General features: G+C 43.1%; 1 protein-coding gene across 3 annotated transcripts in view; it reads right to left on the bottom strand.

Annotated features, from left to right (window-relative positions):
* RSBN1L (round spermatid basic protein 1 like) overlaps positions 1-13,761 on the bottom strand; it is a 49,139-nt gene extending 35,378 nt beyond the window's left edge. For all 3 annotated transcript variants that reach the window (XR_005955719.1, XM_041474559.1, XM_041474560.1), the window contains exons 1-2: positions 13,146-13,761; positions 2,647-2,760 (exon numbers count right to left, since the gene is read on the bottom strand). Coding sequence is in view for 2 of the 3 variants with exons in the window: in XM_041474559.1 (XP_041330493.1) it covers positions 2,647-2,760; positions 13,146-13,734 (703 nt within the window). In the remaining variant the exon portion in view is untranslated. The remainder of the gene's footprint in view (positions 1-2,646; positions 2,761-13,145) is intronic.
* Between the last annotated feature and the right edge of the window lie 1,156 nt (positions 13,762-14,917).

Here is a 14,917-nt window from a genome sequence, read left to right as displayed (position 1 = left end):
AAACAACCACAAAAGCAAAAGCCTGAAGAAATGGAAAGCAGACTCATTCCAAAACTTTGTTCAAAAGCCCACACAGTAAATCCTGAGCTCAAAACAATAGGGCTTGAAGTTTAACTTTTGTTACACAGGAAGAAGACACTCTAAGATAAAGAGTTAGTAATTGAAAAGGTCATAGAGACACTGACCACTGATATATACAAGAAGCTACATCATAAAGCAGTTCTGCCTCTGCTCTCTCCTGCCCAGGATGTAAAGTTGGATCAGCCAGACAGCTCGGGAAATGTTATACAAACCTCACAGCACATACAAGCACATCCAGTCAGATTTTGGAGGCCTACAGAAGACACCAAGCTGCCATTCTGAACAGAATATAAACCCTGTGGAGATGATCTGTCTGCTGTAAAAAACTGTCTGCTCCCCTGACTCACTCCCTTCTTTCCCTACAAGAGGAGTCAATTTTGCAGGATACTGGCAAACCAAACACAGCCTCTACAGAACACTTAACAGCCAACACCTTCAAGAAAACATAAAATATACTTGAGTGATAAAAAGTCAAATAAAATAGAGGTAAAGCATCTAATGCACTTGTAGCACTGTTGCTGTGAAAATAAGCTATCCTGCTTCTCAAAAGAGGTTTTCTAACAAAGTCCCTGGGCATATACACTTGAACCTGAAAATCAAGGACCATTTTAGGCTCAACAGCCCCATTAGGTATCATCTATTAGATTGGCGCAAGACAACTTGCTGTCTTTGCAGATTGCACCTCATCTGCTGAATGGCAACAGAAATAGGACCCAATGTAAAAAAAGGCTGCTACTCAAAAGAAGCCTAAAAACCCCACTGTGTTATGTGTTGCCCAGTATCTCAACCATCAACTTCCTTCCATGCTCAACAAAGACTAGTCACACCTGCCCTTCTCACAGGAAGTCACCAGTTTACACAATCCTCAAGTTCAAAGCAATACTTTGAGATCTGATCAACACAGGTTTTAAGCTGTCATTGTTAATACAGTTACTTGTGTGTAGAGTTTAATACATGATGTAGTAATTAAAGGGCTCTGTGCCTCTGACCTCTTATGAGCATTCTGAAGTTCAAGGTTTAATTTGAGGGTTTCACTTTCTGGTTTGTATATTAAATCTTACAGTATACAAGGTAACAGAAAAACATATCAGGCATTTGTTCCTAACTTCAAAAGCAGAGTCTGAAAATAACAGATTAAAAAAGCATTTGGTCTACTCAAATAAGCAACACCCTCACAGAAAATCTGATGCAGCATGACCTAAGTGAACAGTAAGGTGGTTCAAGTACTGGCTTAACTACTGTGCTCAAAGAGTTGTGAGCAGCAGCGCAAATTCCAGCTGGAAACAGTCACTGCTGGAGTAATCCAGACCGTAGTATCTTGTGTCAGTATTGTTCAGCCTCTCCATTAATGGCATCATGGGACAGAGCACATCCTCAGCAAGCTGCAGCTGATCCAAAACTGGGAGAAAGAGATGATGCACCACAGAGTTGCACCGTCACTGAGAGGACCTCAAGAGGCCGTAGAAATGGGACAACTTGGGGTACTCATGAAGTTAACAGACAGGTGGGCAAAACCCTGCACCCGGAAGAAATAAACCTGTGAAGCACAGGCTGATGACCTTCTTCATTCCCTTTCATCAGGTTTTTCCGCACACTGATAAGATCCCCCCCGAGCCTCCTCTTCTCCAGGTCTATCAATCCCAGCAGTCTCTGCCTTTCTTCATGGACCATACAATAGACACATAGTTTGTGCTGGAATGGACCTTTCAAGACCACCAAGTCTAACCCACTGCAATAAGCAGGAACATCATCACAATCAGATCTGGTTGCTCAGAGCCCAGTTCTTGACCTGACCTTGAACACTGCCAGGGATGGAATATTAATCACATCTCTGGGCAACCTGTTCCAGCCTCTTATCATCATCATTATAAAAAAAATTTCTGTATATGTAATCTGAATGTAGTTGTCCAGTGAGACTATTACCTCCACCCCTGGAGACAAAGAGTCTGATAATCCTGGGCAACCTGCTCTAGTTGATCATACCTGGAGCAGTTGCACTAGATCCCTTCCAACCTCAGCTACTGCACAGTTCTAAGATTAAATGGGTGTACAAGCCACATGAGAATGTAACCTTAACTACTTTTCATTACAGAAAACAAAGTTGAAGAAATCAGGCAAAATTAAGACTGCATGTTGCATACAACCGCTAAGTATTTGACAAAGCTCCTGAATTGTAACTCCTTAATTACTCAGTTTGTACAATTAATGTTAGACATAGAATGTAACATGCATTCATCTTTTCTCTCCTCAAGATACAAAATTATAACTGCAGACAATATGTAGGTTATTGAAGAATCACTAATATTGTTCCCTGAAATACTGGTCTTTCCTATTACTACTATTGTACACACAATACTGTGATGGCAGTTTTACCTTTAATTTCCAGTACCTAGCACAGCTGACAAAAAAAATTAACATCTATACCAGGTTTTAATTTGCAACTCTTGTACTAACTAAACAGGAAAAATTGCATTAGTTAAATGAAAAACATAGTACTAAAACACAGTACCCAATCACAAATACTTCTAGCACTAGAATAAAAAACCACACAAAATTTGAACCTACCTTTCTGAAGTAATTTGATCTCTCCATTTTCTTTCTTGATTTCATTCATTAGTTTGTGCTTCTTCTTTTCTTTTTGCTTCTTCTCCCTTTCTTTAACTTTGTCTTTGATTTGACCTGAAATACAAATATTTCACAATTAAGGAAGAACAGAACACTAATTGTAACATACATGTTTCCTATTATTCTTATGCAAGCTCTATTAAGAGGATATAGAGGAGGAGTTACAAGGAAATCCCAGTACTTACAATATGAAAAACTAATATTTATCTGTTGCATAATCCAACATAAGCTTCTTTAACTCAGAAATGCTTTGTTTGTTATGTTGTGGCTCTATGCAACAACCCAGCAAGTTAACTGCATGGTAATTTTTGCTTACTCCTATAACTTCTGCTCTTATTTTGCATCTGCAGTCAGCTCATTTGATCAAATTGGAATTGCATGCATTACATAAGAATTGTGGGGAAAAAAAAGAGTAAAGCATTTTCTTGGGTGCACATCTACACTGAAAACCTCATAACTATCTACACATACTCTGACCTTAAAGGCTTTTGCAAATACCTAGGAAAGATGGTTTAATCTGTCAAATGAAAAATCTTTTATATTACATTCACAGGCTAATGCATCAATAGCAGTCATATACAATTAATAAAAACATGAGACGTGCTGTATTCACACAGATTTAATTTACTGGTGCTTCCCCTGATTACCTACAATCAGCAACAGCTTACCTGAGCAGTCTCATTTTTCATTTACTTTCTTGTCAAGTCACTCCAGGTTTTTAAATCCCTGACATAGAAAAGCAGAGCCTTTAGGCATGCTTTCTGCATGTAAAATACTAGACCTAGAGGAATTCATAGTTTCAAGCAGTCATCTTTGCAAGCCAAGTTGAGATTCAGTTATGAGGCCAAGCACTAAAGAAGTCAGATTTTACTAGGCTTATATGCAGTGCAGCCAGCACTTCACGCCTTATTTCCTGGCCTGAAGCCAGTATCTGCTCAAAGAGTTCACTGGGTTTTTTAACCTCCACAGGGAAAGAGGAAATCTGATTTTAAGCTTCTACATAATGTTATGCTTCAGTAATACAGCTGAGAGACAGCCCTGATGTTTTATTCATAGTACTTGCATTATAAACCCCAAGTGGAAGCAAAGAAATCCAATTATTCTTCCTTAAGCATTCACATAAAATAGAAGTAGTGAGTACGTTCACTACTAACAAATGAGAAATATTTCAGAACTAAACCAAAGAAAGCCCTCAATTCTAGAAGGCAATGTAGAGTGATCCCTAACCAAACTACTCAGGAAGGAACTACTTTATCAACTCATGTTGATAAAGGTGCAAAGAGCTGACAGTAATCCACATAAATGAATGCTCTAACAGTGATTCCACAGCATTCATATCTTTCCTCTGAGGAGTATTCTAATGAGGCTACAGAACTTAAACCCTCACAGTTCTTAAGAGTGAAGCAAAGGATGTATTTTAGGGAGAGTCATAAGGAAATAAGTCAAATAAAAACAAAATAGATGGCAATCGAGAGATGTCTGTTGCCTCTCCACAGATCATAAGCAGCAGGGAGAGAGCAGCACAAATATACTGGCACATACATAATAAGGTAGCTGCACTTAACAGGATGTTTTAGTTCTAAGTGACTGAAACAGCCATGTCCAAGAACAGCCTCCTCCTAACACTTCTGTGGGAAGGGATGGATGACAAAGCAGATTTTTGTGTAGAGCAGACCATGGAAACCAAACAAGCTTTCCTAAGCAACACAAACCTTTCTAGGAATACGTTAAACAGACAAATCTTCCTCTCCAACCTATTTCTTCCCAAAAAGGAATCTCTAATTTGTAAATCCCCTGCAATTTGAGTATAAAGTTGGGTAAATGGTACAACAGGAGTTAATGCAACACTCCAAAAGCAGACACTCAGCTAGCAGGCAGTAACACCAGGCTTGATTTATAACCTTGGCTGAATGATCAACTCAGCCAGAACTACAATTATCATGGGAAGACCTAGATTTTATCTCAACTTTTTTGTGTGGTTAAGAGGAACACTTGACTCCTGCTATCACTTACAAATCAAAGCAAGATTGAAGAGCATATACAGATGTTGAGTCTTGCTGAAAGAGGACAAAAGACTGAAAGAACCCTTTACTGCCAGCTCATGAAAATAAGGCAAATCAATCTTCCAGTTTTGTCAGAAGCAACACATAAAGACAGAGAACCTTTTAAAGAGCCTCTAGTTTATTTTCACATCTACAAAGCAATTAGAGTCAATGGCGAAATCTTCCCAACAAAAGAAATCATGAATGTGCTCTGTAATATCCCCCAGCAACAGCCACAAGTAAATCGTACCAATGTAAATTCAGCTGAGGGAACTCTGGAGTAAACTTTCCCTTCTAGAAATCAAAATATCATAACAAAACCAGTGTAGAGACTGATGCAAGTAAAAAACAGTTGAGAAGCTCAATTTGAATTTACAGATTCTGATTTCCTCCTTCAAAGCCCACAGAATAGCTTAACAATAGCCAGTAGTGCACCTTAGAAAAAGCGTAAATAAATACTTAAATTTAAAAAATCTTCGCACATTGAAAAACCCTGTCAAAATGAGAGTTAGTCCATGGATTAACACTTGAACTTAATTCTCAGTTGAAATGTCTTAAGTTTCTGGGTAAGTATTTTCTAGTCTGGCTTGCAGAATTCAAGGAACTGTCAAACAGAATTCTGCAGATTGTTCTCCCCAGCAACATCCAGAAACATGAACATTCACCATAGAATTCCTACTTTAAAACTAATACCCCCAATATTAAGCAATTTACAACCTACATATCACAGAATAAATAAGCATTGAATGACACTGGCAAAGGAAAACAAGAAAATCTTGTTCTGTTGAAGTTATGAAAACCTGGAATGTTCTTGTACAGCTTTTTTGAAGTTTACCAGCAGCAGCTACTACTGGTCTCCATTTCATTTGTAGGGCAACATAGTAAAAGGCAGGAAGTTTATAATAAGCTTTCCATGTCCACAGAATATTCTGCAGTTAGCTTCCACCAAGACTACTCCTAACAATAAAAAAGAAAAATAAAAAAGCTTTTTGAGCTGCTGTGGATGAAATGAGCCTCCACAGAAATAACGCAGCCCAAATACAGAGGAGGGAAGGCCTTTACACACCTCCAAAGATACCAAAACTAAAAGCCAGCCATTTGAAATTTGTGCCCCAGGGCAAAAAAAAAAGAAATCTATGTTTTCATTACACTTGTCCCACCTATTTCTCCAATGTGAGTCCTGCCAGTGGGCTGCAGCTCTTCACAAACTGCTGCAGTGTGGGTCCTTTTCCACGTGGCCCACTCCCTCAGGCACAGCCTGCTCCAGCGTGGTGCCCCATGGGGTCACAGGTCCTGCCAGCAAACTCGCTCCAGCATGGGCTCCCCTTTCCACAGGGCCACAGGTCCTGCCAAGAGCCTGCTCCAGCAAAGGCTTCCACGGGGTCACAGCCTCCCTTGCACATCCACCTGCTGCAGGATGGAGTCCCCCAAGGGCTGCAGGTGGATCTCTGCTCCACCATGGAGCTCCCTGGGCTGCAGGGGCACAGCTGCTCCAGCAGGAGCTGCCCAGGGGCTGCAGGGGAACCTGCTCTGACACCAAGAGCACCTCCTGCTCCACCTCCTGCACTGACCTGGGAACCTGCAGGGCTGTTTCTCTCAGATATTCTCACTCATCTCTCCAGCTGCAATTGATCCTGTGCAGTAACTTTTTCCCCACTCTTAAAATACATAATCCCAGAGATGATTACCACTATCTCTGGCAGATTCTCACAGAAGCCACCCCTGTATCTCCCCTGCTACCAACACCTTGCATGCAAACCCAATGCAACTCTACTAAATAAACCAGTGTACACTTCTTAAAATACAGAGCTTTGTAGGAATAAGTATCCCTGTTTAGAAAAAATACAACACCTAAGGAATTAAGAGATTTCCACATCTTATTCAAATTTACAGTAAGGAGTGTCACCATAAAGTCCATAGTCTTTGCTTTGCATGTTACAAGAACAGTACACCCACACCCAAACGAAATGCTGCAACAGCAGTACATTAAAATAAAACAAGTGCTACATAAAGACAGGAAGACTGTTATGGTGTGTGCATCTCACCTTTCCAAAAGGCATCTGAAAAATATTTTCACTTTACAACAACTCTACACAATGAACTGAACTAATTAAGAATTATATGCATACTTCCTCTTCAAATTCCAAAGCTACTTTTTCTGAATGTTAAGTACATAAATAAAAAAAATGGATATATACTGTATTTATACATTAAATAGCCATTTACAACTAAAGGGTACAGTAAAAGTTCTTCGTTTCCCAACTCAGGAGATACCTTCTCACAATGATGGTCACAATTCCCTAAGCAGTAAATACAGGAACACGAATTCACAGATCACACCTGATTTCAGAAATCTAATCAGATCTTTGCCTCTACTGCAAGCTTTCTACAGACAAAAAGGTAAAAAGAGCATAGAGAGTGAGTACTAAGTGGGAAGTGCTCTTTAGTGGATGGACTGTGTGCAAAGTGGTGGCTGTCACTTGGGAAATTTGCACCTTAAAGTCCATGCAGGAGCTCAAACTCCTCAAAGCTAGTCCATTTCAGCACTAAAAGAGGAGAGCTGTACAGCCCTGTCAGATGCCAAAAGCTACAGCTGCTCTGCATCATTTTCCAGATGGTAATTCACATTAGCAGTCAGTCATAGATTATGTTCAAAGTACTCTGCCTCTCTCTCCTCTGTTTGATTTAAGGGCTGTCACTGCACATGAGGTGAAATATTTACAGACTACTGCTAAGGGACACCATCAATATGGATAACACCACCAGCAGTGTAACTGAAAGGAAGGGGGAGTAAGGAGGGGCATACAAGAACATCAGTTCCCATCTCTTCCATCAGCACCCTCCTCACTTTGAACAAACACCCATAAAACCTCAAGAAGCCATGTTTAACTGGTTATGCAGGTACATGAAGTATATTTAACATCACCATGTTAACACTTCTGACACCTGCACTTATTAAATCCTACAACGTACACTGCAGAGCAGGTTGCCCAACTTAAATGAACGTGGAAAAACCCATATAGTATGCTCAAGATAAAATAAAAACCATCAAAAAAGGGACGGGTTTCACATCCCAGCAACACATAGCTGGCAACCCTTTGAGTAATTTAAGTTTAAAATCCAAGATATGACTAAAGAAATCCTCCTATCAGGCAAGAACATTTCCTCAAGCTTTCAATGATGAAAAGAAGGACAGATCCCTTTCAGAATTAAAACACTTCCAAAAACTGAAATATGATCTTTACAGTTCCCAGTTCCTTTAAGCTTCTCACTTCTAAGGAGACCTTCTACATGTAGAACTGAATGAGTCAAGTTTAAGATCAAGCACTGGGGAGCTGAAATCAGTAACAGACCATGTGAGAGTTGCAAACAAGGCTTCTTCAATAAGTTTCAGCTTCAGCCTCCTGATCTTGTGTCAACTAAGAAAAATTATTTGGTATTCTAAAATCAGAGTTAGTTTGTGCTGCGTGAATTACACAGAAAGCTGGATTCTGGGGTACAGAAAGGGCATGGCTCTCCAGCTTAGAAAGATTTTGTTCTGCCTAGCAAGGGTCAAGTTTTCTTACCAAAAAGTGGTCAGGGTCCCTCAAGAAAAAAATGCACTGCTCCAAATTTATCCCAACACTGCATACTTACATTAATATAACTAACAATTCTGAAAACTGAACTGCATGTAAATCTCAAAAGCAACAGAAATTTGAGAAGTCCCTCTTCCTCCTGAATACCATACTTAAAACCCTAAACACTTTCTAGACATTGCTGCTTACAGTAGGGTATCTAAATAGAAATATATTGAAGAACTCAGATGAGGGTGGTCAAGAGGCCTCATAAGCATGAAAATGCTATATTTAAAAAATTCAGCAGAAAGGAGGGGGAAGTGAGTCAAGCCACATAATCCAAGGAAAAAGAAAGGGAAGTAGTAGTTAACAGGAGGAAATGTTTAGCAGAAGAAAAAAACAAAAGACAACCTTACAAGCAACATGCATGGCCCCAGTTCTAAAGAAGGGAAAAAGATTCAAAACTCTATTCAACCTACTTTGGTAACAGAGACTATGAAATGAGCATCCCACTGGATGCAGACCAAAATTACTAAGACTGAAAAGCGTAACTTCTTGAAAGCTAAGATCCCAGAAGGTTCACACAATGTAAGGTAACTGTTACCAGAAGAATCACTGCTAAATGTTCATCTGAAATCTAATCTTATCTATCCTTCAAAGATAGCAAGAGAAAGAAGGGGGGTGGGAAGGGGGGGGCAAAGGAGGGAGAGTTGAAAAAAAAAAATACTAATACTAAAAAAAACAGCTACAGTGCCATATTCAGCTTTCCTGCTCATATGGGGAATCCCCATCTGCAAGTCAAAAGGTGTCAATCTCATTTTGCAATTGCCTGCGCACTGAGGCAATCTTACAAATGGATCAATGAAGAAAAAGAAGGAATGAAAGAGAAATTGTACACAGAAACAGCAAGACAAGCAGAAAAGATGGATCATGCAACTGCATTACACCTTACAGCAAATATAGGGACCAAAACCAAAGATTTGGACAGGCGCTGTCTAATGAAGAGGGGAGTGGCTGAGCTGAGCTTTGCACTGTTATGAAAACAATGTCAACTATGAACTGCTAGAGCAGAGTATCAGTTAAATGACTAACTGAATCAGCAGAATCACAGCATGAACAGCAATCGCTTCTGTCAGACTGACACTGTGTTTTAAAAACAAAAACATTTCACAACTTTAGCTCCACTATCAGAATGTATGTGACAAGTGAAATTTAAGCTTATTTTAAACAGCCTAAACCTCGTTATCTGCAGAATAAATCATGCATCTGGCAAAAGGCTCTTTCAGGTTCTCTGCATGGCAGATCATCTCTGAAGGGGTCACTGAACTCCATTCATTTAATGGAATCACAAGCTGTAAGGCCTGCTTATGACTCTGCAACTTAAAAGCTCTCTGCAATTAATTAAAAGACCAAAGAAGACTTTAAACAAAGACTTTAATAAAATATAAAAATGTTCGAAAAGCTTTAAACACATCATCCATCTTGGCTACTACCAAGTTTAACATCTTCCTGTCACTTAGGAAATTAGGGTGCCGCAGAACTAGGCTCCCTTACACCTCATAATCACTGTTGCAAGTGAAGGACACACATGAGCTCCTATAATCAGCTTTTCTGAATGCAAGGTGAAAAATCTAATATTTCCTCCTCAGTGTCAATACCCCTATCATCATTACCATAATTAAACTAAAATTAGGAAAAGGCAATTGCTACTATTGCAATTGCAAATGCAATTGCTTGAGAATTCAAGGCCAGATACAACATTCATTCACTTCACATCACTGCACACCCTGATTACCTGTATTATCTTCTCTATACCACAGTCCTAACAATCTCATGAGAAATTTTGCTATTCTTCTCCTGATTCCTCTAGCTTTGCTTCTTATTTTCTCTAGTATTGAAATCTGTGCAGGTCCCCCGTCTCTCACAAAGCTTTTTCTCCTCACACCCTAAAAGCTCTGTGCAGCAAAGCACACAGCTTGCTGATCAGAAACACAACTCCTCCTCATTTACAGGTACTGGAATGACTGGGAATTCCACTCCATCCCATGTACCCACCTGCAATGCATGTCCATTTTTAGCTGCAAACAGGAGGATGGACTTTTTCCATTTTCAGAGCCTCAAAATGACCAAGGAACTCTCACCCATTCCACCAGCTTATCTCTTAGCATTCCTGCCTCTGTACCTCTAGTCTCTCCATTGGCACAATTGTCCTTCTGGCAGGTGCAACACTGGCATGAGTATCAGTTCTGAATGCTAGCAGAGAAAAACAATCAATACCATCAAATCCACACTGCTGCTCCTTCTCCACTGCACCAGAAGCAGAAAGGTTTTCTAACTGCAGACTCCAGGATCAAGAGACTGACTAGCCTCCATGAGGCTGATTTTTAGAATGCACTGATGACAGCTTCCACAAACTCAGCTCACTACACCTGAAGGAGAATATTTTATTCCTACTCCCCTGCCCCTCATATATTCTGTATGTGCAAGCCTTTCAGTTTTTCATAATTACCCCAAATTGTCTAAGTTTACCCATGTTGTTCAATTCCACCCTGTAGGCTGCCTAAAATTTTCATTCTCCTTCTATCCTTACTTCCTGGCCTTTTCTACAGCACCGAAGTATAATCTTTCGCCCTGAAACAAGACCAGAATCACCTCCATACTGCTTTTGCCTGCTATTTTTCTTTCCTGTCAGTATTTCAAATTCATTCCACATTCACTTATTATATGCTGCAACCACAGTCCCTCTGGTATCTTTTTCTAGTCTGTAGCTTCAGCACTCCCAATGCACAAGTCCTGACTATTCCACCCACCTTAATATGTCATTCCTAGCTTTCCTCTGTACTTAGGATTCCATGTGCCTGCCCCCCAGCCATTCTTTTCTCCCTGCATCATAACTGCATTTTTCCCTTTCCTCTCTGCAAAGTAAATTATTCACAGCATTAACAGCACAAACCTGTTCTTTAATCTACAAATACTGAATCACTTTTGAAAGGCTGGCAGCTCTCAGAGGAAGACTCAGTGCATCCTTCACTTTCTCACAGCCTTCTCTGCAAAAATATACAGTTTAATTAAAATAAAATTCTTCTTTTATATTGGAAGCTATGCCACAAAATTTTAGTTTTAGAAACTACTTCCTCTAAACAGAAATCTGTAGACTCAGATACTAAACAGGTATCGCTTGCCTTTGAAAATTTATTTGTTGCATGTAGATAAGTTTTCAAGGAAAAAATATAAGGTAAAAAAATCTGTTGTGAGCACTCAGCAACTAAAAAGAAAAAAATTGTGCCTGTGAGTACATAACCTCTGAGAAAAGTATCTTTTCCAGATACAGGGTGCAGAATCTCCTCTTTAAAGACAAATCATCAGTTATTCAGTTAACACTATCAGCGCCAATTTCTTTAACCAATGTGAAAGAATATTTCATCTTGTTATTATAATATGATTCCAAGATTTACTAACATGACTCTAACACTGGTAGGTCACTACAGCAATTGGGGCACATACGGTTATTAATTACACAGTTTTGCAAGAAGGATATTGGGTGAGATTCTTAGCAGCTATCCTTGAAGACAAAATGACTTCACCAACATCAAACAGGCAATGAGCAACATTTCTAAAGGCTTTTTCCCAGTCACCTTTTGGACAGGAACAAAGGGGGGAAAAGCCCTAAAATGGAACACTTGAAAGCACTAAAATTACGTTCTTAAAACCCACTTGTACATCACCAATCAAGATCCAAGTAAATAAAAAAAAAACAAAACCCTCAATGGTAAGTGAATCATAGACTAAGATGCTCATGGAAATTAGTGGAAAATTAAGTAAGGCAGCCCAGACAACCTAATCAGTAGACAAAAAGGCATATTGATATTTCTCTATAAGCTTGGCTGATCCTGTAATTACAGGTATAGGCCACAATCAAAGTAACCTAAATTTACACAACAGCTGTAATTTAGCTTTCCTTTAAAATAAAGGAAACTTGATTAAACTAGGTAATGGAGTGTACATTTCAAATTTCTCATATTTCACTGTAAATATAAAAGCATCAACATCTGGTTTAAGGTCACTGGAGACTGGGAAAGGACACACTAGAAATAAAAGCCTGTATTCTTGTACTGTCATCATATATTCATGTATTGTCTTTTAGTTCCCAAGATTTACTGTTCACCACAGCAGGAATCCAAGCAAGACTCTTGCCTGACATCTTGTCCTACCTCGTCTGGCCATTTTTGTCCAGCACCACTAATGAACTAACCCAGCATTCCTCCCCTTATCCTGAAGGCCTCGAGCATTCCTTGGGAGATGTGATCTTCAAAAAATAAAGAACGCCAGCAGCAGCAATTACATGAGATTTCAAAAGTCTAAGTATCTAAATTTTAACTGCATTTTAAATAGTACTCAATGACTTAGCCTGTAAAAATTAACAGCCTAAGAAATGAGATGATTTACGATTTCATTTTTAAATTACGGCGATTTTTTGCAACACGTTCTCGGTTTTTCCCCAATTCAGTTTTGTTCGCACATTTCTAATAAATTACTCGGCATCCTCATTTCCCTAATAGGTAAGAAAACCTAAGGCCTCTGGCAGCTTCTGGCTGACGCCATCGCTAATTCCACACCCCCTTTTTTGACAGGATTGACGGCGGACTGAGCCGCCGCTGCCTTCCCCACGAACCCGCACAAGGCCAGCGATGTGTGACCGGGTGCAGCGCTGCCCGCAGCCCCCGGCCCGGGTCGCAGCCACCTCCCGCTGCCGCCGGGCAGCTCCAGCGAGCCCCCCGCGCTCGCCGCCCCTTGCCGCCCTCCCTTCCCGCCCCGCTGCCGGCGCTGCCCCGCCGCTCACCTTTCGGGAACAGCAGCTTCACCTCCCCGTTCTCCTCCCGGCTCAGGGCACCGCCGCCATCTCCCGCCGCCGCCACAACGGGCAGCGCCCCGTGCTTCCTCCTCTCCTTGTCCCGCTTCTCCTTGGGTCTCTTGGGCTTGGCGCTGCCGCCGCCGCCTCCCGCCTCGGCCGCCAGCGCCAGGCGGTGCCGGTGGTGGCGGTGCTGGTGCTGCGGGTGGGACGAGGAGGGGGAGGCGGACGGCGGCAGCAGCACCGCGGGCGGCAGCAGCTTCCGGGACAGCGGGGAAGGGAACGCAAAGCCCCCCGCGCCCGCCGAGGGGCCCGAGGGCAGCGCGGCGAAGCCCCACGGCCCGGGGCCGCTGTAGCTGGGCACGACCGCGGGCAGCGGCTGCTTGGCGCTCCCGCCACCGCCGCCCCCTTCACCGTTGACGCGCTTAGCGCCCTTCAGGCTCCGCTCCTCCGCTCCCTTCACCTTCTTGGCGGCCGGCTGGGATCCACGGGAACCCTTCGCGTCCGGGGCCGTCTTGGCGCCGAGCAGCTCCTGCTCGGGGGGCGCCGCGCCACGACCGGGACTGGAAGGATCCGCCATCTTGGGCTCCGGCGTCTATTTACTCTCGGCTCGCCCCAACCGATAGCGCCGGGGGCGGGGTAGTGCCATGGCCTCGCCCAATGGGCCGGGGTGGCGCTGGACAGACAGCGAGAGCGGCCAATCGTGAGGCCGAGAGAGGGGGCGGGCTCTCAGGGGATTGGGGGCGGTGGCTCGGCTGAGTGCGCAGGGCGCGCGGGGGCGGCGTGAGGGGAGCGCGGCGGGGACCGGGCCGGGGAGAGGCGGCGCTGCTGGGGAAGGCGTTTGCTTGGGAATGAGGAAGGTTTGGACCCCGGCGCATCCCGGGGGTTTCGTTAACACCTCAGGTTTTGGGCTTCTCTGCTCTGGGAGCGGCTGACGGGATCTCGCGGCCCCGCAGCCCGCGGGCTGTTCCTGGGAAGGGCGCTTGTTTGGGAATAAGGAATGTCTGGACTATCGCCGTTCCCGGTGGATTTACCCCGGGAGGCGATGTCCCTGTCTCTCGGGATGTTCCGGGGCCGGGGCGCTGTTCGTTCGGCGCTCTCCGCACCCGAGTTCTCCACGCTCCCCTCACCCTTGGAGGGGCTCGGATGGAGCTCGGAAGCCGCGGAGGGCCTGGCGGGAGCAGGGCAGAGGCTGCCGCGCTCAGCCCGTGCCAGGTGCCGGTGCCAGCCCGCCGGGACAGCCGGGTGTCTGTCACCAGGGCATCACTGACCGCCGAGCCTCAGGGAAGGGATTTGAGCTCAGTGTCCCAAACAGGAGCCCCCCACTCCATCCTTTGGCCACTTAAGCTGCCATAGCCGCGGTTCAGGAGCAGACTGAAATTCCCCCAGGTTCTGGTGCCAGCAGGAAGCATCGTGGATGTGCGTGAAAGTTTCTTTGGAGTGTTCGCATTGCCGGGCTCCTGCTCTGGTCAGTTGCCGCGGGGAGAACAGAGTCGCTGCCACATTACACCGAACCTGGCAGATGGCAGCCAGATGAAATTGCTCTGAGAAGTTCTGTACACGATGTATCAGCAGGCAAACAAGGTTTTAAGTTTCGATTTTTTTGCTCCACAAAGCATTTTCATTTGAGCTGCCACTGATGAGCCTCAGAGTAAGCTCCTAGTGCTTGGGCTATCTCCTCCTTTGTTTCTTTTGAAATTGTAAAGCAGGTTGAATGCAATTCAGTGTTCATCTCAACAGCAGCAAAGAATAGATTTCCTGTA

This window comes from Pyrgilauda ruficollis, unplaced genomic scaffold, assembly GCF_017590135.1.
Source record: "Pyrgilauda ruficollis isolate IOZ18807 unplaced genomic scaffold, ASM1759013v1 scaffold33, whole genome shotgun sequence".
NCBI classification, from domain to species: domain Eukaryota; kingdom Metazoa; phylum Chordata; class Aves; order Passeriformes; family Passeridae; genus Pyrgilauda; species Pyrgilauda ruficollis.
This window is presented reverse-complemented; position numbering and strand designations above follow the sequence as displayed.